Source organism: Haplochromis burtoni, unplaced genomic scaffold, assembly GCF_018398535.1.
Source record: "Haplochromis burtoni strain Fernald_Lab_line unplaced genomic scaffold, NCSU_Asbu1 Contig_15, whole genome shotgun sequence".
Taxonomy (NCBI): domain Eukaryota; kingdom Metazoa; phylum Chordata; class Actinopteri; order Cichliformes; family Cichlidae; genus Haplochromis; species Haplochromis burtoni.
Genome location: NW_024582376.1, coordinates 2,925,597 through 2,949,324, shown reverse-complemented (window position 1 = coordinate 2,949,324; position 23,728 = coordinate 2,925,597). Strand labels below are relative to the sequence as shown.

The window sequence follows — 23,728 nt, the reverse complement described above, 5'->3', positions numbered from 1 at the left end:
TTCTAGAGATTAAGTTAAAGAACTGAATTGAAGCTGGTCATCACCCAACTTTAGAGCATCACTGCACGCATGGATGCACACAAAGTGCAGAAAAGCAAATATTTGGTGCCTGTGAGGCGTGTTACCACAATGCTTCGGTCTCTTGTTTTTCTTTATTCTCTGCTCAATGTTTTGGTGTCGGCTATTTGTTCTTTCTGGCTAATCCAGTGGACTGATGCAGGCTTGAAACCTGCCACAAAGACACAATGCACTATCGCCTTGCCAGTTTCCGTTTGGGTGTGTTTCCTCTTGCCTGTACACATTACATCTCCACACTGTCACTGTGAGATCAGGATGAAGGACTTAGTTGTGCTTCTAGACTGAGTGTTAAAGATATATTTCACTGCAAAAACAGATGACAGCACTAAAGCTTTTCACAAAATTAAGTAACAGTATTTTAGTAATAGCTTTAGATTCTACTGATAAAGATTCAAATGGGATATTCCATGGTAAATACAAATATGGGTTCACCTCGTGTCTGATTTTAAAAAATCTTTTATGCATGGTGTTCAAATGTCCCGCCCTTCACACAGTGGAGAAGAGAAACATTTGTAAATCCTTAAAGTGTTAAATTTCTTTTCATTCATTTGAATTTTGTAGTATGCTGAGTTCGGGCACCTGAGAGCAGAGTGGGTACAAACTGGATCTCCCCGCAGTTAAACTGTAGAAGAGTCTGTGTGTCTAATGACGATTGTTCTTTTTTCAGCCTTTCCCACAAGTGAAAATCACAAAAACTGTGCCACCAAGCAAAACTGAAGATGAACAGAAGCCTTAACAGGGTCTCCACCAAAAGCTCACAGATCACTCTTTATTCATTTTTACCTCTCTCACACTTTCCGAGTACAAGGTCACATCTGATAATGGTCGTGCGCGGTACACAGGTCTGCCTCCACCGTGTGTGAAGAGCAAAGTGCAGTTACGGGAGGGTGTGGTTCTTTCCATGAGGCTGATGGAGACGAAGTGTACGGGTTTGTTTGTTTGTTTGTTTGTTTTAAAAATCGTTGTTTACAGGAAGTATTTTCATGGGAGAGTAAATAACAGCACAGATAACCACACATACCTGTTCTCCCCTATAAGGGGTTGGTCTTAATGGGACCCATCGTGGGGGGCGTTTCCAGCAGCGCGTTGCTCACGGATATTTCTCGCGCTATAGACTGTTGGGTGGAAGCGCCGGTGTCGGGAAAGTGCAGTGTAGATAAGTGAACGGAACTGTCCCTGCGTGTTTTATAGCTAGATAATCACAACTGAAGGCATTAACTAGCCTCTGTTGTGGGAGCTGGAATGACAGAAACGCTGCGTAATCGGGACCGCGCGGTTGTAATGACCGGGGACTCGTGCGCTTTGGCACCGGAGGGAGCACTAAGCTTTAACTGAGGAGTTGAGCACCAACAGACAAAAGCAGCAAGGTGCAAGACGGCTAATCTTTCTGTTAACTAATTTGCAATATGCAAATGTAGAATACAAAGTGGAAAGTGCTCGCGTTGTGCTCATTTTGCTCATCCCGAACCGTGCCAATGCTGGAATGGCTTTTGGGTCTGTGCTTTGTGATCCTGGTGGTCTCAATCTGGCCAGGCTCCAAATATTTCTGTACCGAGAGCCAGCGCGATGCTTTGCTTCAGAGATTTGGAATTTTACAGCAGGTGGCGAAAGGCAAGACTGAGAAGTGCGTCTCGGAGCGAGAGGGGAGCGACGATGCCCAGTCGGCCTGCGTGGGCGCTTTGACCGGTGAGAAGCCACGCACCGTGGCGCTAATATGTAAACCTTCCGCGCTGGCAAACTACCTGCTGAAGCACTGCTGGACTTTCAGTAACTACTCACCGTGTGTCGGCTGGACATGGCGGGCCAGCGCCTTTCTCCAGAGTGTTTACGAGGCGTGCTGGCCGTACGAAAGCCCGGTCCAGTTTGTGCGAGATAACCTGCAGCTAAGTGATGACGGACTGGTGGCCTTGGACTGGGCTGTGCCATCCTACCAGAAACGTCGCAGGACTTCGAGTCACTCCACCAGTCCGGTTCTTCTCATCATTCCAAACTCTTTTGGGAAGATCACTAGAAATGTCCTGAAGGTAACTCGTGCGTTATCGGCATGTCAATAAAAACTTAACTGAGTGTAAAGAAGTATATTGTGGAAAAAAGAGGAGGCTAGTAGTTTGTATACAGCGTATTGACAACAGGAAGCCATTTGTATCTGCTTTAGAGACAGAAGCAGATACAAATGGCTGAAGTCCCCAGCAGATGAATCTCAACTTGTGTCGTGAACTTTTACAGATGCCCTGTTCCTCTTATCAGTGTTACGGCATAAACCAACGTGATGTAAATACAGCAGTCGCTTGGGAGTTCATTCTGTCTTATTTGGGGGTTTTTTGCATCAAAAATACAAGTGTAGCAGTTTGAGTATTTCAAGAGCTAAATAGCTGGGCAAATGATTAAAAATAAAATAAAACCAGAAACAAATAAGGTAATTTTTAATGCACACCCTTGCACAGTGAATTGCCATCTTAATTAAAAAGAGAAGACGCCAAATAGCCATTTGAGCTTAAGCCATAGCAAGCTGAGTTGAAAGGAAAGAGCAGAGCAGTGAAAAGAGCAGATGCAGTGGCTGCGCCAGTCTTTCAACTGCTCTTTCAATACACTGAGGTAATTGAGTGAGGGATTACAAAGCATCGCTTGACTTGTGAAGGCCGGGGAAGTGCAAGTGCTGCTCCACATGAACGCTTGTTGGTTCATTCACCGTTCTGGCCACCTGGTATCATGCTTCATTTCATACTGTTAGCTTTGTGTGTAAAGCACTCACAGGCTTACTGTCAGCCCTGTGTCAGAAATGACAAGTCTGCAGGAATACTGGAAAATCAAATGTGCCTGACATTAAACTAGGGCAACTCTTTAAAAAAAAAAAAAAGGAAAGGATAGAGAGTGACAATAAGGAAGAAATAAGAAGAAGCAAAGAAAACGGAGAGTGCAGCCTACAGCTTTACCACAAGGAAAAGCCTCTGAATGATGTAGAGATGAAGAGTAAGTGATCGGTGCAGCATGCATTTTTTTTTTTTTTTTTTTTACTGGCAGCCATTATCAGAATACAGTATTTACAATGAACCCGGTCATTTACGCTTGGGAGGGCTGGAAACTGAGGCACCACAAGGGATGTGCACCAATTAAGATTGCTTCTGCTATTGGTGAGACTCACTATGCATAAAGCAGTCACAGTCTCTGTGTGTGGGAGGGAGAGGCAAAGATAAAAAGAGCTCAAACACAACCATGCATCTATATCTGTCACACAAGACTGAAACCAAGGAACATGTAGATTCTTTTATGGGCTTGTGGTTCCTGTCGCCTCCTCTTTAACGCATCCCATTCCAGGGATTTATGAATTTATGAATGAACCACCTCTTCATCAATTATTCATACTTTTACTCACAGTTTGTCTTAGACCTCTTTCGTCTCTCTCATTCTGGTACGGTTCATATGCATTAAACATTGTTTATCATATCTATTACTTTTTACTGCCTTTATATTCAGGTCAAAGTTTTAAATGCATACCTCATACCCAGCTGCTGGTAGTTGCTGGTGGCTGTTTTGCCTTGGAAACAGTGGAAACTAACTCCCACCAGTCCTCATAAACCTTTCCAGTTAACAAGTTGCATCTTGCTTGCTTAAACTGTGAGACTAAAATTAAGAAATACTTTACTGTGGTTTATTTCTTGGCCTGGTGCAGCAATGGAGAAATGCACTACATGGGGGGGTTTAGATAATGTTTTGGTTACATGTAAACTACACTTTATCACTTACATTTTTTTAACCATTTCTTTATGTTACTGTTAAAAAAGCAGCTTTCAGCTTACGAACGTCTTGGATGGAATAGCTGCGTAGCACTTGCTCAGTAAAAGTGGGGAAATTTTTAATATCAACTCTCATGATTCTGTCAGTGAGGGATGCAATAAAACCTCAACATTCCCGATTCTGGAAAAAGAGTATGTTTATCAAAAAGCTAACCAGCAGTATTAAACAAAATATGACAAGCTCTGCATAAATGTGCCAAAATCCTGAGCATACTGTTCATCAAATACTTTACTGTCTTTTTCACAAGAAAAAAAAACAGATCATGGATCTGTTTTCCGTCTCCCCCATCAGTTTTTATAATTTATAGTGTCAGAGCAGTGAGAGAGTCCAAACCATCTCAGCCGTGACTCCCAAAGTTTGTCTCCAAACTGCTCAACCTGAGTTGTCCTTGCAAAAATCTGATTTCCATCTTTTAATGGTGTAAGATGTGCATATGTCAAGATATGTATAAAGATGCGCACATAACCTCAATGGCTTCTTCAGTAAGTGCACCTTGGTAATACCAGCTGGTGCCACATCGTTGCACTAGCAGCAGCCTGAACCGCTGATACAAGGGAAGATGAATCCATGCATGTTGTTTTTCTGCTGCCATAGTCCATCTGCTTCAAGTTTCAACAAGTTGTTTGTCCAGAGATGGTCTCCTGCATACCTCGGTTGTAACAAGTGGTATTTTGAGTTGGTGTTGCCTTCATATCAGGTTCAAGCCATTTCCCCTGACTTCTGGCATCACTAAGTCATTTTCACCCAGAGAACTGCTGCTCTCTGCATATTTTTTCTTTTTCAGTCCATTCTCTGTAGATCCTAAAGATGGCTGTGTGGGAAAATCCCAGTAGATCAGCAGTTTGTGAACTGCTGATCTACTTTCTCAGATCAGCGCCTCCGGCAGCACCAGCCCTGCCACATTCAAGACACTTAAGCCACCTTTCTTCCCCATTCTGCTGCTCAGTTTCAAGTTCAGCAGGTCGTTTTGATCATGTCTACGTGCTTAAATGCACTGAGCTGGTGCCAGGTGGCTGTAAAGCACTGGTGCCTAATGAAGTAACCAGTGCATGTGTAAGTGAACAATGCAGAATGCTTTATTTTATACTTAAATTTTATATACTGTACAGAACATAACAAATTGGAAAGGGTGGAAATTAAAACTTTCTGAGAACCATTCACAAAGTTCTCGATTTAATGCAACGTTACATCCACAAATCAGTTTCACGCTTTGCTTGTATTGGGTTTTGTAAAGCAACGCAGTTGCATCATAAACTCACCCATTTCTTCCAGCAACACAGGCTTTAGTTTCTCTACAGTTTGTGTGTTTTACTCAAAACAATTAATATGAAACAGCCTTTCCTTTGATTAGAGTTCATACAAATAGTTGGTCATAAAACTGCCAACCATTTAAATGAACCAGGACACCAGAAATCAGGATTAATACATAACAAATGCAACAACTTTTTTTTAAATTGTAGATTTCTATTTTTGATTTAAACGTCTAAAACTAATAGCCAAAAATGAATGGCGGTATAAATGGCAATATGGTAATATATTGCAGCAAAAATTTGTGTTGACGTTCTGTACATGTGACTGCTGAATAGTATTATAGCAAACTGTTAACCAGCGGACACATTGTTGTTGCCTCTGAAGGGCTTTTGATCAAGTAGCATTCCTAATTGAATGTGAGCACTGCTGACCTTTAGAAGCCTTCTGGTATTAATGTCTTTGTCGCTGTGTGAGGACAAGGGGTGTTGCGCAGTGTGTGCAGCCCTGGGTGGAGGAATTTGTCACCGAGCTGACAGTTTATCAGCACCAGCCAAAAAGTGCTGGAGTGGCTGTTGCAGTACAATTAAACTTAAATCTCTAACAAAACCAACTGCATAGTGTTAGTATAATATATCCCCACAAACTAGAACATGTACATTTGATCTGACATGTGCTTTGCAGCGACTTTAAAATCACAGAATCTTTCGTGATCAAGTACCAAATGGTAATGCTGAGGCTAAAAACGTCAAGTCCTTTTGAGGTTTAATGATAAAGCTTTTTTTAATCATTATTGTGGGTAAACTGCACCGTCTGATGTTTGTTTACACTGTGCGACTGGAAAATACCTTAGTAGGCGGGCAGTTCTCCTAATTTAATCAGAGCTGGAGCGCTCATTGTTTGTCACAGCTCTAATATGCTGCTGAAACCGTAAGATCGCTCTGCGTTTCTCTGCATCACCAGGAATTTAACTAAACCCAGAAGTGATTTATATTCATATGTGAATAGTCCTTTCTCCTGTGTGCTCCTCTCAAATCCTGATGATTTGAGGAAGAGGCTAATGAATGAGCAAATGAGTGATGTTCTGGTATAAGAACTCGGCGCAGCACTGACCTAGTAATGTGTCTGGCACAGTAAATCCTCTTTTCATATAGACAACGAAGAAGTAGCAAAACTGCTACTGCAGTCTTTCTCAGCTGGTAAATATTTAATGCTCTTCCCGCAGCCCGTTGGGATTCCTGCAGATTTAAAGTGAAAGGTCATTTAAAATCCAGCCATTTATTTGCACAAAATGTACAATAATCTCACCATCGTCCCGAGTCACAAGCCTCTGTGTGTCTGTGCACTCTCCTTCTCTTGTGCTGAGATAAAGGATTAGAAGCACTGCAGATTTAGAGAGAAGACAAATCTTCTCCCTGTGCTTCCAGACAACATAATGGGTCATTTGGTCTAATGGTAATATTTAGAGACTAGACTGCAGCAGTTTCTCATTTTCAGTCCCTCTCTGCATGGAGAGCTTTTCACAGTAATTTAGAAAATCACTCGTCATTTGTGATCTGCTCTGAATCAAAACCTTCCCAGAGTTAAATCAGTCATTTTTTTTTCCAGGGTAATAAATGAAGACGAAGAGGTTCACTATTTTTTGATGTTGTCTGTTTGTCATGTGAAAAGGAAAGTTAGAGAACTAAGAATAACCCGTGATTCAGTAAGTTGTAGACCAACCTGTAGCAGCAATAACTCAAATTATGTTTGTGTAAAAATTGGCGTGTAAAAATATAATCATGAGCAAATAATATTATTGCACAGGGGCAGCTATTTAATGCAGTATGCACAATTAAATTCCTTGCACATAAATTCAACAACCTGCATGTGTAGATCTCAGCAGCCAAAAAAAAACTCACCATGCACGTGAGAGTGTCTGTTTGGTGAGCATTGCAGCAGGTTAATGGGGAAATTATGTTTGCATGTCTGCCTGTTTGCAGTCCTTTTGCATGCTCAGACAGTCCATTTACCTGCAAAGAGCGTCTGTTGTCAGACGGGGACAATGTCATAAATATGTCATACAGTCCATCTGTGGGCTCCTGCTGGTGATGTTGTTGGTCTGTCAGCAAGCTGCAGAGAAGAGAGAAGTTCTAACATACAAATAGGGATGGGAATTGATCAAATTTAGCAATTCTTGTTCCATTTTTAAATCGCGTTTCGATTTGATTCCTTATCAATTCTCATTGGCTCAGCTTTGAGAGTCTATCAAAAACATGACATTTGTCTAGAATAAATTACGTTATGTGGTCAAATCTTAGTGTGTGTTGCAGGTATTTTCCCTCGATATTATGTCCAATGTTAATCAAAGAAAATAATGTAATCTTACACAGAACACTTTTCTTTATAGTACAATATGTTTTCTCCGTAAAATGACCTGAAAAACGCTGCCTCATAGTTAACAATACCCGGTTACAACAACCAAACACTAGTTAACAATATCAACCTATATGGTAAAGTTCCACACACACACAATTTCACTCAGCGTTAACATCACTCTGGGTTCTTAGCTAGTTTAGCGTTAGCATGCTGTCTGTGCAGGTGCTTGCAAATGCAGATGTTTGCGCTTTACATCGGCAACATTGTTGCAAAATCTGCAACATTTTTTTTCAATAAAAATAAAAATAATGTCCATATCCACGCTGTAGACTGTCACTATTTTCATCGTCCCTTCACAAACTAAAATCAGCTGATTGTTGCACAAGTGCAATTGGAACTGATAAGCGGATCCAACTGCCAAGAAGAGCAGCAATTGAAAGGAAGTGAGCTACTGAGTTTATTGAGTTTATTCCCATCTATACATTCAAAAAGCTGATATTAAATGCTGTGTTAAAAACAATTAAGTGTCCACTGCAGCCACTGTCTGTGTTTCTTATGGTGTTTTTCTTTTTTTTTAAAAGCCTTTATTAGGTTTTCTTCATGCTTCTTCCATTCCTAGTCAACTCCACTGTCACAGCCTTCCCTGTTCATAAAGCTTATAATGGTGGACAGCATCGCCGTCATATTGAGCAGAATGCATTTGGGATTTTGGAGGACTGCACAGAAGCACATTTGCTTTGGTTGGAAAACCTCTTTGTGGGCCCTAGATGGGCAAATACCTGTGCAACCTGATGCAATCATGTTACCATAAATAAAGAAATAAAGTGTTATTGCTCTCACAAGCAGCTGTGCTCTCAAAGCTGAATTCTGCTTGCTCTGATCAGTCTAAATTTTGACAGTTTGGAGGGCAGAGCCCAACGGAAGCATTAAAGTCCATCCATTGATGTCAGTATTTCCGTCATTACACCGCAAAAAAATAACTATTGGCAGTTAATTCAGCAAAGTTTATTTGTTAAATTGTGAACAGATATGGTATTAAAGAGCAATTATGTTGCTGTCATAGTGTCATTTCGTTTGAGGGTATAATCTGAATGTCTCAGTCACAAAGGTTGTGGAATTACTCGTTTGAAATTACTATGAGAAGTCTGATTAGAGCGAGCACTGCCTGCAAGAGCGTGAATCTGCTGTAGCACTTGTGAAGTGGATACTCTTGTAATGGATTCTTTGTGTAGTTGGTTGCTGAGTTCTACCTGTGTATGTTATTGAATTTACATGTGAGGAATTTAATTCAGAATCAGAGAGACTTTATTAATCCCAGAGGGAAATTGGGTTGTCATAGCAGCAAATGTACAACAAACATCAAGCACTTATATAAAATGAGGGTAGAAACAGAGATAATGATAGATAAATATTAAGATGAATAGATAAATATAGAGATATAGGTATAAATATAAAAAGACAAGTGCGCATGCAAATATATCTTGTGGTGTACAAGAGTGACAGGATGCATTGAGGCGTGATTAATTCTGTTCCACACGTGTGGACCTGACCCAAGTCGATGAATTGAAGAGTGTGATAGCAGCAGAAAGGAATGACCTCCTTTAATGTTCTTTCAGATAGTTCAAGGAAGCTGTTGCTGAAACTGTTCTTCAGCTTGTCCCAAGTGTGGGAGTCATTGTCCATGATTGCCCGCAGTCTTGTCAGCATTCTGTCACTGATCACCTCCTCCATGGTGGCGAGCTTCATGCCAAGAACAGACTCTGCCGATGAGTTTGTTCAGTCTGTTTGCGTCCTTTGCTTCGATGCCTGCACGCCACAGCAAAGAAGATGGTGCTCACAACAACAGACTGATAAAACATGTAGAGCAGCCTGCTGCATACATTGAATGATCTGAGCCTTCGTAGAAGTCAGTGTTAGCTGAGCACTCCAGCTTGTGATCCAGTTGAACTCCCAGATCCTTATAGGATTGCATAAGCAGCATTGTGCCTGTGCTTGTGAGGTGAAATACTTTGCTCATAATTATATTTTACCACAAATATAATTCCATGTTTAAGCTCCCGCCACAGCTTCATGAACCAGTTTGGGCCAAGTTTTAGCTGTTACACAGATGTCCTCACATCTGAATCTAGAATACAGCTTCAGATGAGAGGAGTTCATGGTTGACTCTGTGAGTTCAAGGTGCCCAGGTCCTGTGGCTTCAAAACAAGCCCATATCATCACACCTCCACCACTATGCTTAACAGTTGGTATGAGGTGTGTGTGCTGATAGGCTGTGGTTGCTTTTCTCCAAACATGGTGCTGTAAGTTCTTGTTTTAAAACTGGAGAAGCCTTTTAGATGAGAGGTGAAAACTCTTTAAAATAACCTTGGAGAAGTCCAGTTACCTTCTTTTCAAAGTCTTAAGACTACCATGTCCTGGATGACGGAGAACCTACAGATGCATAACCCATTCTTCCGCTGTCTTTTTTTAATTGTACTGTCATTTACTTTATATTTAATATGCTAACTTAAGCCTGTATAGTCTGTAGCTGTTTTAAGTGTATCTGAGCATTGATGTGTGCTGTTGGGAGCTGATAGTTAAACCTATGCTGTAAGACAGTCGTGTGCACTTTAAGCAAAGTTAGACACTTAATTAATGGATACTTAATAAGCAAAGCTTTCTTAGTTTTACCATGTTCTGATTTCCTACATTAATATTTTTTTTTCTCCATACAATAAAAGTAATATTATTCATGTTTGTGTGTTACAGCTGTGAAGATGCTGTGTTCTAAAAAAGTTTTTTACTCGTGTGTGTGTGTGTGTGTGTGTGTGTGTGTGAATAAATAAATAATCAATCAATCTGCTTTGTTTCTTTCAACAGTTGTGTGAAATGGCACTGTCCCATGGCTACCTTCCCGTGGTATTCAATCGCCGCAACCACAACAGCTGCCCACTTACAACCGTGAAACTGCAGCAGTTTGGTGATCCTGCAGATCTACGAGAGGCTGTGCGCTACATTCGCTACCGGCAGCCTGCGGGTAGACTGTATGCAGTGAGCGAGAGCTCAGGGTCGGGCCTTCTGCTGTCCTACCTGGGGGAGTGTGGATCTTCAAGCTACATGACGGCGGCTGTCTGCCTGTCTCCTGTGTTCCGCTGCCAGAGCTGGTTTGAGAGTGGGCTGTGCTGGCCCCTGCAGGGAGCGTTGGTGCTGTACCAGAAAATATGTCTCAGCAGGTACAGAGAGGGGGGGGGATAAGAACCAGTTATCCATAGTTTTTACATGATGTCAAAACTACTGGGACATGCCCACCTCATGGGCAAAAGTAGTCCTTTGCACTCCAGCCATTATTTGAATGTCTTCAAATTGAACTTAGCCGAAATATCTGATAGTTGCTGTGCTATCAGATGCATACATCAATGTTTATTTACAGCTGCCAGAAGGGCCAGCGACACACGCTGTTAGTGGCAGCTCATAGAAATGTTTCCTACCTGACACTGGAAAATAATCAGTCAGCTTTACTGTCATGACATGACATTAATGTGAAAAATTAATACTACCAGAACTTTTCTGGCCCTACACTGTAAATGTTCAAGTTGACAAATTGTAAGATTTACATGTAGCTTTGTTTAAGCTTGCTATGTATTACTTACCTTTGCTTTAATGATGAACAATTTCTAGTTCTTCACCTCCCAGACGGTGACATTATTTACCCATTCAGATCAAAATACATGTACCTGTCTATACTTGACGCCAGGATGACATCTTTCATCCTGGCACCGAACTGCAGGTCTAGGAGAGATATTGTCACTTTCAGGGACTTAAATAAAGCTGCCGGGTCAGAATATGGATCACAAGAGATCCAAGTAGTCTTGGCTCAAGACTGGTGAAAAAAGCAACACTTTTGGCCTGCAGTACTGTCCACTATGAGCCATATGGAGTAATGTTGTGACCACGAGAGCAGTGAGTCTGTCACATGACTGAAAAAAACTGTGTATTGACAGACTGATAGTAAAACAGTGGCCTTAACTCCACAATATTACCACTTGGGTTTTATTTTTATAGCTTTGGCTACATTTTGTATTGTATGATGATTTATGCATATCCATATGGCAACAGCCAGTCAAAAAAAGGCAGATGATTAAATAAGTAAAATCCTCCATAATGTAAGAAGCTCGTCTAATCATTTGACTGCTAATTTGTCTTGTCCATTCTGACTTATTCTTGGTGTGTATTTGTCCAAATACACGGTAACATTTCAGGAATTCAGTGCTGGAACAGTTTTATTCAGCTTAAATTGTCAAAGTGCAGCCATGTAAGGATAAGGGCAGTGTGTCACAAGTTGGGTAATTCATTTGAGCTGCTTGCATGCTGTGGCTGAAATTAACATAGCATGAGCTTGTGCTATGTTTGTGTTTGTGACACAGGATGTACAAATTTGAGCTATACTAATGAGTAAAATATGCATTGTACACTCAAAGTCATGAGGCCATGTGATCATGTGGCATACACAAAGCACAACACCAAAATAAAAGAATTCTATAAATACAACTGTATGAAAATTTAAGTTTTCTTTTAATGATATTTGGTAGCTTGCAAAGGGAAGAAAAAAAGGAGCTCAATAAGGCTCCCGTTCGAAGTACACCTTAAAATTATGTCCTTTAAGACGGAAAATCGCAATGTTTTTGTGGGCCGAAAGGGAAAAGGGGACTTGTGTGACAAACAGACAAATAAGTACTCACAAACCTTCAATTGGAGAGGCACATACAATTTGGGAAACAGTCATGTCACTGTAGCAACAAATAGCTCGCTCAGTGTTGAGTCATTGATTCTGAGAGACATCGTGACCATGGCAAAGTTTCTCAAATCAAGGCCAATGAGGAGTATGAGACCCATGCAGCTCTTCAGAATTGATTTACCGTTTTTTCATTTGTGTGTGTGTGTGTGTGTGTGTGTGTGTGTGTGTGTGTGTGTGCTTGTATTGATAGATACAGGACCGTGCTGGCTGAGACCCTGCAGACAGACACTCTGTTCTCCAGCCATTCTTTGCGTGGCCTGGAGGAAGCACTGTTTTGTCAGCCTGGATATCCTGACTCTACACCTGCAGTACCAACAGGAAATGGCTGTAGCAGCAATACATCAATTACCTGGGATGCTTACTGGGAACACAATGAACCCTTAAGAGATGTGGATGAAGTGGCCATTCCTGTTTTGAGCGTGTGTGCTAAGGATGACCCTATCCGTGGAGACGCCCAGTCCACAGTCCCCTTGGAACTTTTTGAAACAAATCCACATTTTTTTCTCCTCCTAACTGACCGTGGAGGTCACTGCGGTTTCTCCACCCAATCTGAAGGGAATGATGCTGGTGCTGCGGGTGCAGTGGGCTCCGTGGCTGCATCAAACAGAGGGATGGAGAGTCATGGGATCAACTGGAGCCACAGAGCTTCACTGGAATTCTTTAGGGCCACCACGGACTTCTTCAATGCAGAGGAGAGAGCGAAGCAGCTTGCTTCAAGGAGGAGGGGCCTGGGAGGAGCTGCAGGAGGAAGATTTTTTCGCCACCGCAGCGTCAGTACATGTAAAAGAGTGCCAGCTTGTTCTCATAATATCCATGCTATTTACAGCTGGCAGAGATCCTACACACGATGAGGAAGCTTTATGGAGATTAAAGGTACCCTGTGGAGTTTCTGTGTAATCACATTCAGCTATTCCATTTTAGTAAACCAAAAAGGGAGAAAGTTTTAACTTTTACATTCAGATACACTTTAGTCCTCAACAGAGCTGACTTTTCTGCTGGCTCCTTTGACTCGTCTTGCCTCCCATTGTTCATGCGTTGTTGTATTATACATGATGCTCGATGCACATGTAGATGATTGGAATGGTGTAACGCCATATGTGTGTACATGTGCATTGTTGTGTATGTATGTGAACTCATAGCACTGCTAAAACTTAAAAAAAAAAAAAAAACACCACAGGGCACGAGTGACGTCTGACTTTAATGCTTCTAATGTTTTTTTCAGATTTGGGATGTGAGGGGCCAAATTGTTCTCTGGATGTGTGGCACTCACTTGAAAGTGTTATGACAACCAAACTTTGAAAAGTGGTGTGTGTGTGTGTGTGTGTGTGTGTGTGTGTGTGTGTGTGTGTGTGTGTGTGTGTGTGTGTGTGTGTGTTGTTTTCACACTGCTAAGTCGGGGCACAAACCATTAGGATAGAAAAATGACAGACCACAAGATTGCAAGCAGTTGTTATGTTCAAAAGTGACACTAAAAAAAAATCAAAAATTATGAGTGTCTCTATATTTTTCTACAGACAGATTTAGGTTCTCTGTAACGTCAGCTGTTGCAGGAATTTCTCAGTTATATTAACAAGCTCACTATATGTTTACAGGGTCCAAGTCATCTGCTGCACATTTTCCCCCATTTGCTACATTTGTAGCCACATTTGCTTTGACTTTTGAAACCTTTACTGTGTATTGTATTTTGTTGTTTTTACTGCAAGTATATCTATTGAGGACTAAGACTTATGCCTCAGTTTGGAAGAAAAAAATAAGTGAATCAGAGTTTCAGACTAATTGGAGCTGAATGTTAAAGGAGTTTAATTAATTAATTGACTGTTTTTTCTATGTGTTACAGAGAGTTAAGTGAGTATGTTCTCCTCTGTGTCAGAAAATATCCTGTGATGAACAGAATAGGTGAACACCTGTGAGACTTTTAACCAGTCAGCCTTTATAGGTCTGTGTCATGCGAATAGAAGCACTTTGTAAGTTTTCATTTCGTATCCTTTGACTTCCTGCTCCAAGGCTTTTTCCTGAGCTGCTTGGGATCCGCAGGTGGCTGTTGTTTTACTCTGAGTAGGAGAATTTTGGGTTCATACTTCTACAATAAACAATAAATAAATAAAAGTCAGTATTTCTGTTTCCTATTAATTAAGGAAAAGCCAAGGTGCATTATAACAGTGAGTATAAATCAGGACATTAAGTACCACAGTGCACAAATGATTGTTGTCTTATGTTTATTGAACAGGCTGTGCCCACATTTGATGTGTTATATTATGTGACAAGATGAAATTAAAAGTATACTGAGTGAACCAAGACGCGCTGCTGGGTCTGAATTTAATAACCATGCATCCTTCTACTACAGTTAAACAGATTCCTCTTTAATAACGATATGTTGCATGATATTATGTCTTGTTCCATGTTGCAGATCTCAATAAAGCTAACCTGTGGTCTTGTCAACCCTTTTTTTTTAATTTTATTTAATTTTTTTTAAATCAGTGCTCACAGACACTATCTATTATGGTAAAGTACCCACGGCCTTTCTGTGTGTGCATGTGTGTTACAATCACTGTAGCATTTGTCCTTTCATTGAGCCTTATCCACTCAGACAGCTGGAACCCAGCAGTGTACACACTGAAAGACACAAAATGTGTGCTGGCAGACACATTGTCAACATACAGCCCTGCGGTCAGAAAAGCACACAAATAGAAATACAGAGACCTAGAGGAAAACAAACAAGCTGTCAGATATATATTGTTCATATCGATGCACATTATCTACAGGAAGATTTTCATACTAATCATCCATCCATTTTCTTCCACATATCTAATTCAGGGTGTATAAAAGGCCCCAAAGTTCATAGAATAGTTTTATTGGTGTTTATAAGTTTATATAAGTTCATTTAAGGACGCGACTAAGCTGTTCAAGTATCAAGTGTTGGTTGATCACCTGCACCTAGAGGAGGCCAGATTAATAGCCGATGCTTACCTCAACTCTACCACACCCTTCACTGATACTATGGAGGCCTTCAATGATAAATTGACAATGACAACCTGACATCAGGTGTGGAGACGTCTCGGCATTTGAGAGATTTGCCCTCCAGATACAGTCACTAGTGGGGATGTTAAGGACACTAGGCCCAGAAGGAGAAGTGGAACTACACTGTGGTTCACATGTTGCTCGTCTGCTTAGTAAACTACCCCCCAAGCAGAGAGCAGAGTTCTGCCGCTGCATGTTCCAACAAGGTGTGAGGATGCATACCTTGGCAGATCTCGCAGGGTGGCTTAAGTATGAGTCCTGGTGCCAAGACTCTGAAGGGCAGCTAGCAGTGAAAGGGACAAAGGAGAAACAGTGGCCCAGGCCTGAGATGCGCCAGAGTTTAAGAGATCCATCACAGTCCTTCATGGTGCAAAGGAGGTAACGACAAAGCCACAGGCTGTGAGGCCAGGTGGTGTGGCCAGTAAGAACAAGCCATACTGTCCATTCTGAAACACGGAAGAGCACTATCTCAGTCAGTGCACAGTGGTATCCAAGTTGACAAAGGACCAGCTAACAGAGTGGATAAAGAGTAACAAGAGATGCTGGCGCTGCGCACGGTCACACCAGGCGGCCCAGTGCAATCTGAGAAAGACGTGCAGCCTCTGTCAAGGGAAGCACCTGCAGGTACTGCATGATGTCAATGTTAGAACACCTAAAAGGGTCACCAACAACAGCGGTGGTAAGCTGTGACTCGAAGGCGGCGACCGACGTCCTGTATCTAGACAGACCCACTGAAGGCTGCAGAGTCCTTCTAAAGATCGTCAAAGCCTGCATTCATTATGGCAAGCGAACAATCAACACTTACGCCGTATTGGATGACGGGTCAGAGAGGACAATGCTTCTGCCAGAGGCTGCCGAGAAGTTAGGCATGCAAGGGATCGCAGAGGACGTCCCACTGCGCATGATTAGGCAGGACGTGCAGACTCTCAGAGGTGAGTCAGTGTCGTTCTCTGTTTCCTCTCCCTCAAGGCCCAGGACCAGGTTCAAGGTTGCTGGGGCCTTCACTGCTGCACGCATCGGACTTGCAGGCCACACTTATCCCATGGAGCAACTCAGAGAAAGGTATAAGCACCTGATTGGCCTTCCGATCCACACCTTGATAAATGTGAAACCTTTGCTACTCATTGGCAGTGACCATCCCCATCTGGTTACCCCCGTTGAACCAGTCAGGCTGGGACCTCCAGGAGGGCCTGCTGCTATTCGTACCAGGCTAGGCACTACAAGGGCCAGCAAGTATAGCCGGCCAGCTTGCCCAACCGCAGCAATGCTTACTGACAACTGTGGCACCTCAGGTCAGTGAGTTAATGAAACATGTGGAGAAACTATGGCAGGTTGACATCGTTCCATTCCGAAATGAGAAGCTTGTTACTCGTTCAAGGCAAGACCAAGAGGCCATATGCATTCTAGACACCAGAACTGTCCAAATAGAGGTTGAAGGCATACTCCGCTATGCCCCCCCACTGCTTCGCCGGAATGGGATGCCTCTACCGCAGGCTACTAAAGACGCCGTCATGTCACGTCTACGGGGTGTGGAGAGAAGGCTGGCCAAAGACCCAGAAAGAGCTGAGGCCTACAAGGTGGAGATGGAGAAGTTTATCAAGTCTGGCTCCATCATTAAGTGTGGCTCTGGGACACCTGTGACAGAAGGTCAGGAGGCGTGGTACATCCCTCATCACATGGTGAGCCATCCTTAGGTGCGTCGCTTCTGGGAGTTCTATTACGCTTCCGAGAGCATGCAGTTGCAGTGAGTGGGGACATTAAAGGCATGTTTCACCAGGTTCGTCTCTTACCAGAAGATCGTGCCCTGCTCAGATTTGTCTGGCGAGACATCGGCGACGAGAGCCCTCCAGCAGCCTACGAGTGGCGGGTGCTCCCGTTCGGAACCACGTGTAGCCACTGCTGTGCCACATTCGCCCTGCAGCGTCATGTCGTGGATAACTGCCAGCCAGATGATGATGTGAGACTCTCAGTCGAAAGGTGTTTTTATGTGGACAACTGCCTTCAGAGTTTCCCCACCGTGGAAGAGGCAAGGAACCTTGTTGACAAGTTACGGGCCATCCTAGCCTCAGCAGGGTTTGACTTACGACAGTGGGCCAGCAATAAACGTGATGTCATCAGTCATTTACCAGAAGAGAGCTGCTCTGCTAGTGTGGGGCTATGGCTGGCCCAGAACAAGGTAGATACCCCAGAATCTACCCTTGAATTGAGCTGGCTATTCCACACAGATGTCCTAGGCTACAAGCATCGTCAAGTTCCATATGCAGTCCCCACGATGCGCAATATCTACAAGGTCCTGGCCAGCCAGTACAACCCCCTAGGGTTCATCTTACCCTACACAACCAGAGTGAAGGTAATCATCCGCCATCTTTGGGACAAGAAAAGGGGTTGGGATGACCCACACCTACCTCAGGAGCTTATGCAGCAGTGGACAGCCTGGGAGGAAGAGGCTGTCCACCGGATGCTGTTTAGCTGCATATCCAGTCGTTAAGTCTGACGTCACTAGCCGTGTCTGGCCTAAACTCCGCTGCAGGTCCATATATCAAACGATCACTATGGCATTACTGAGAGTTGAAAAACTGTCTAAAGTCTTTCATCTTTAATAAAATGATCAGCGTTCTGCTCTACCAGGTGTAACAATTGAGTTTAACATCCAGGCATCCATGAAAACGGAATTTATGACATTTAACGGAGTTAGAAGTTAGCAGGGAGTTAGCTCGCTAGCTTCTATCTAAATACAATATAGCATGTCCTGACTGCGGGGTTTTGGAAACAAATTAAAACGTACAGCTCTGTTATCACTAGGGTTGCCAACCGTCCCTTAAAATACGGAATCGTCCCGTATTTAGAAACAAAAGTACACGTCCCGTATTGAGCTAATAAGGGACGCACTTTGTCCCGTAATACAGTGAGAATCAAAAGTAGTCTATAAATGTTTATGGAATTAACGCTTTGTTTGAAAACATAATTCCCAGCCCCTCTCCTGCTTTGTGACCAATGAGCTGACAGCACACTTATGACAATTCGAGTATGACAATTCAGATTACCGCTCATCTCATTGGTCGAGGAAAGGTCGCTTACGGAGAAAATACCGGAAGACAACAGATGACCACAACAAGAAGCATGGCCAACAGGGAAACAAACGCCGTCACTGCGGTGCAAGTCTCGGACGACAGTACACCTAAAGCTGGGCAGACACTGTGCGATTTTTTTCAGTCGCGTTATTCAGCTCCTGCTCAAACTGCACGATTGACTCGCAGGTTGGTTTAGGTCACGATGCAGGTCTCACACTATACCGCCCGATGCTCTGATGCGACCTGAGTGCTCACACTGTGCGTCCATAAAATGAAGGTTATAACAGAAAATCTGTCGCTCCTCTCTCTCTGTCTTTCACTCACACAGACACACCCACCACCATCAACTTTGCTAAATTGCTAATGAAAAACATGATCAGGCAGCTGTGATTTAGCAGCATGTAAATCCAACTATTTTCACGGTTGTTGTGGTCGTGATATTTTGTGAGGCCACATCGAAAAGGCTCGGATGAGCTTTTCAAAGTTCTACAAGTTGTGCCTCCATCGCTTGTGTCCAGATCACACGCTGCACAGCCGTGCTGCTCCGTCTTTTTCACGGCGTTTACGTGTTTGCGCGCGAGCAGTGTGAGCGGCTCACGAGCGATTGATGATCGGGAGCTGGTCGTGAGGTGTTAATCACTTCTCGTTACCCCACGTATACTACACGACGCACGATGAAGGCCAAAATCGGTCCGATCACTCAAAAATCGGCTCAAAATGGGCCTAAAATTCACGCACAGTGGGCAGCGTGAAGAGCAACTGGGTCGCCCGGCCCTGGCCACGGGGTGTCCCTTATTTATTTTTCAGGGAGTTGGCAACCATATATCACTTCCAACATAAATGAAGACAGAAAACTAAACAGCAGTGACGTTTGTAGGGTTACTGAAGTTTGGCTAGCTGGTATATAATGATGTGCTATGTGACCGCTAGCGACACAGCTATGTTAGCATAATATAAACAAGCTAACTTTTTTTCCACTCGATAAAAGTTAACGTGAGTGTTCTCGGTGGTCAGGAACAAATGTAATCGCATGGCAGGATGCTGTAAAAGGACCAAACTTCAGCAAATAAATAGAAGAAAATACAAAACATTAAACATGTTAACAACACAAAAGCCATATTAAACGCAGACTACTTTAGGCCCGGAAGTAGGATTCGTCACGTCATCACTTAAAGACCGGATAGTGTGAGCAGTTGAAGTGTACTATATTTTTGCTGATCTTTATATTTGATTATGTTAACTATATTATATTATGTCTGTATTTGAGTGTTTTACTTGTCTATTCTCTTTTTTATCGTTATTTCCATTGTTTATTTCCTTTGTAGAAAACCACACACACACACACATGTACACCCGCAACTGTGTTTACAGCCCCAGAAATTGACTGGTGACAATAAAGTGCCTCAAACGGAACCTCAAGCTCCCTTCTTCTTTCATACTCTGGGACAATTTGGCCTTAAGTGGTGTTCTGGCCGACACACCGGGGTGACCGTAGTGCTCAAAGACTGAATCAGTGCCACAGCCGTGCCTATCTTTGATATCTCCACTACACAGGGTCACTGGACTCTATCCCTCCTGTCATAGGCCGAGGGGCAGGGTACACCCTGGACAGGTTGCCAGTCTATTGCAGGGCTAACACATGGAGACAGGCAACCATCCACATCCACCACTTGCATATCTTTGTGGGGAAACTATAGTAACCATGCTGACGGGAAGAACATGCAAACTTCACACAGAAAAGCCCTAGCCTGGCTCCAAAGCCGAGACGTGTTTCCTGTAAGGCTACAGTGCTAAGCACCTCACCACTGTGCCACCCTGTTTCATTTCCCATGAAGTAGCAAATAAAGTTCTATATTTACAGATACTAAACATCAGTTTACTATATAAACATTCTATAGCAGACAAGAAATAATCACCAATGTTATCAGTAGTGTCAGTAGAAGTCAGTTGACACACAAACATGTCTGCCCATAGGTGACATGAAATGTTTTTTATTTTAGTCTTATCTTCAAGGCAATTTTTATTATTATTACTAAACTGCATTTATACATCTCCCATTAAACATGCTTCTATTTGGTGTTGAAATGATCAGACTGTGAAGCTTGAATTATTCTTGAATTAATTACCCTACCCTACATATGGTGAAAGGTGCTGACAGGAGACGTGCCCACTTTAAAAAAAATTAAAAAAAAAAAAAAGGTCTGTCGCTGTTGCTGATATTAAGTCGGATAATTTATGACCAATCTGTTTCTTCGCAATAAACGCTGACTTTCACTAGCCTCCAAAAAGATTAAGCCATTAAGATTGAATTGCCCTTTCCCGCTTTGCTTATTTAATTCTGACCCAATGGTGTGCTTCAGTGATAAGAGACTGATTTAATTAAAATGACTGATATTCAATTAACAGAATCTGACATATCCATTGCTTTGATTGTACTAAATCATAGGCTCTCTTAAGGGTGGCACACTATTTTTCTGATAAAATCAGTTCAGTAACTTGGCCAAGGATAATTTGACATGCAGACAGGAGCAGAATGACTTGCTGTGCCTATAGCTACAGCCACCTCTGAAGCTTCCTCAGAAATGATCTCAGTTAAAGGTTGGCAGTCAACGGGGAGAAAAGGTTGAGGTATGCTGAATGACAAAAGAACTGGACAAAAAAATCAGTGTCAATATGTCTGATGGCCTCACGAATCCAGATTTGAATCCAGATCTTCATAAGTATATATGGAGGTGGTTAGAAAAGAAGTGCAACAGTGAGCGTCTGCAGCCATCTGTCAAACACAGTGGAGGCTCTATCATAGTTTGGATTCCATCTGACTGAAAGTAGATTCAGCTGTACATAGCTAACACATAGCTAAAGCTTATCAGGCATGGAGCCTGGACATCAACATCACTCAAGTTGTGTAAGATCATCTTGCAGCCAACATACAAAGAAGAGCTTTGAATGCCCTTCAAGAAGTCTGGAGAACTATTCCTGAAGACTACTTAAAGAAATGACAAGAAAGTTTGCCTAAGCAAGTTTAGGCTGTATTGCAGAATAAAGGTGGTCACAAAAAAATGTACAAACTCTGTCTGCACATTTCAATGCACACAATTCCAGTTTTTCTAGCAAAATGTAAAGAAATGAAGGGTGACTCAAGACTTTTGCACAGTTTAGTCAGAATAAAACTGAATAAGCTATTTTCTGTGATAGGGTTTTTCAGCAGCTAGGCCGAGTGTTTCAGCTCTGCAGGGTCTGTAGTTTCCTTTAAGCTTTAAACTTTGTTGTGTAAATTATGTATTGGAAATACTGTTAGGCAATGTTAAAGAACAAAAGGTACAGTTTCATTTTTTGTAAGAGACTGATTGTGCAAACAGTGATTCACATATTTGCTCAATTCTAACAGTCATAAAGTGCAGCAGTGTGTGTGGTCAACTGTGTCTTTTTTCAGTTTGCTGTAATTACTGATTCCAGCTCCATCTTGATGTCATCATCATAAGTTTCTGTGCTTAACTCTAAAGCATAAAAAAGCAGCATGGCACACGTGAGTTACAGCACATGCAGTGAATATGCTACAGTAGAACAACCTCTTTTTAAAATTAATATTTGGAACATTAATAAACACTGAGAACTGAAGTATGATATAAACAGAATATAAAAATATGATGGTGGTTTTAAAAAAAAACTAAAAATCTAACAAAGCAGGGGAGGAACTGTCTACCACAGTATCTCTGGTGTTTTATTTAAGTTGTACCCTCATGTAAACATCCAGGAGGCAAGAACTCCTCCACTATAAACAAACCCGGTGCGCAGTACAACTCTTTTGATGCTTACAGTGAAACAGAGAAGTGAAGAGACACTGAAGCATTCGTACTCCTCACTCGATGATTACCAACCGGACCAAGTTCGATTAGAGTGTCACTGACCCAAACCTAAACATCCGTTTTGTCTTTTTTTTTTTTGGCCAGCTGGTTGCATTTTTCTCTGTGATCACATCTACTGAAGAGAATCCAATAGCTAAAATATCTCTAAAGTAACTGCATGAAACTTTAAGCTTTCCTGTAATGTTCTGTAAAATACAAGTAAAAGCTACACCTGCTGAAGGTTTTTTTTAATATTTAATCGAGAGTGAAAGTCTTGGGGAAGGTGGTTCTCGGTGTTTCATCTCTTCTTTCATGCTGATTCAGGGGAGTATAGTTAAAAAATGAAAACCTGCAGTGAGTCACATCTCAGCTGTATAATACAGTTCTATTATCATAATTTCAGAGAACAGAGCCTCCACCCTGTTTCACAGATGCTTATTGTTGGACCTGTCTCCTCACCTCCTCCATGATGAGGCTTCAGGGAACAATAGATGGGTCAACTGAAGGACCAGATGCATCTCTTGGGTCCTGTTTCTGGCCTTGATGCATTTTTTTTGTTTGTTTTCTTTTTTTGCTCCACTTTTAAAAATTACAACAACGTCTGGCTGCTTGGAAGCAAAATATAAAGAAATTGGGGTTGGTGGCTCAAGACTTTTGCACAGTCATGTGTATAAAACGTTATCAGTCAAGTACGGATTTGTATTTGAAGTGCTGTTATGCCAAAGAACGCCAGATTGTTACTTTGAACACTGGCTCCACCTTGTGGATACTGACAGCTACAACAGTTCAATTGTTACCGTACTGCACTAATAGTTTTTAATACTCTGCAGCAATCCCTTTCATTTTATATTCATAAGCACTTTATCGATTTAACAAATACTGTATAGTGATTGGAAAATTGTACATGATCAGAAATATCTTATTATTATATTTTATTATATTATATTGTTGAATCCATACATGGGCTCATAGCAAAAGCAGAACTATTCTTTTTTTTTTTTAAATAAAAGGTAAATAAGTGCTTTATTTACCCAGATATGTGAAGAAAAAGTGGGGAATAGCTTAAATAAAGCTAAAAGAAGCAGCAAGAGTCTGTTAGCAATAAGAGGGCACACTGCCCAACCACGGCTGTATTGTGATCACATCATAAGTGAGTGCAGCTTTACATCCAAAAGTCCATAAATAGGCCTCCTCATCGCTGTTTCCCTGTGACCTGGTTTTCCGAAGATGACTTTAGCAAGATCACTCGACCTACTTGTCCATCCAAATTAACCAATCATCTCATCTGACGTCGCCATGGAGACCTCCTCCTTCTCCTCCTGCTCGGTTGCTGTCAGTGACCAGCAGATGGTAGCATTAACAAGATTTCTGCCTGGAAAGCTCAACACCACCTTCTCCAGGGGTTGACTCCACTCTGAGAGATACAATGACGCAGCTATCTCTGCTTTTGGCTTGGAAACTGTCTGTATATTTAGCACCTTGTTTAAAATTAGAGCTAAGCACATGGGGAATAAATTTAGCTGGCAGTTTAAATAGATGTC

At 42.1% G+C, this 23,728-nt stretch overlaps 1 protein-coding gene across 1 annotated transcript; it reads left to right on the top strand.

The window, feature by feature from the left end:
* The first annotated feature begins 1,079 nt into the window (after positions 1 to 1,079).
* On the top strand, positions 1,080 to 14,692 carry abhd15a (abhydrolase domain containing 15a). The gene is made up of 3 exons (XM_005915926.3): positions 1,080 to 2,102; positions 10,339 to 10,691; positions 12,444 to 14,692. Exons 1-3 carry the CDS (start codon positions 1,554 to 1,556, stop codon positions 13,102 to 13,104), a joined length of 1,563 nt encoding a protein of 520 aa, XP_005915988.1. The 5' UTR covers positions 1,080 to 1,553; the 3' UTR covers positions 13,105 to 14,692.
* Positions 14,693 to 23,728: the final 9,036 nt, after the last annotated feature.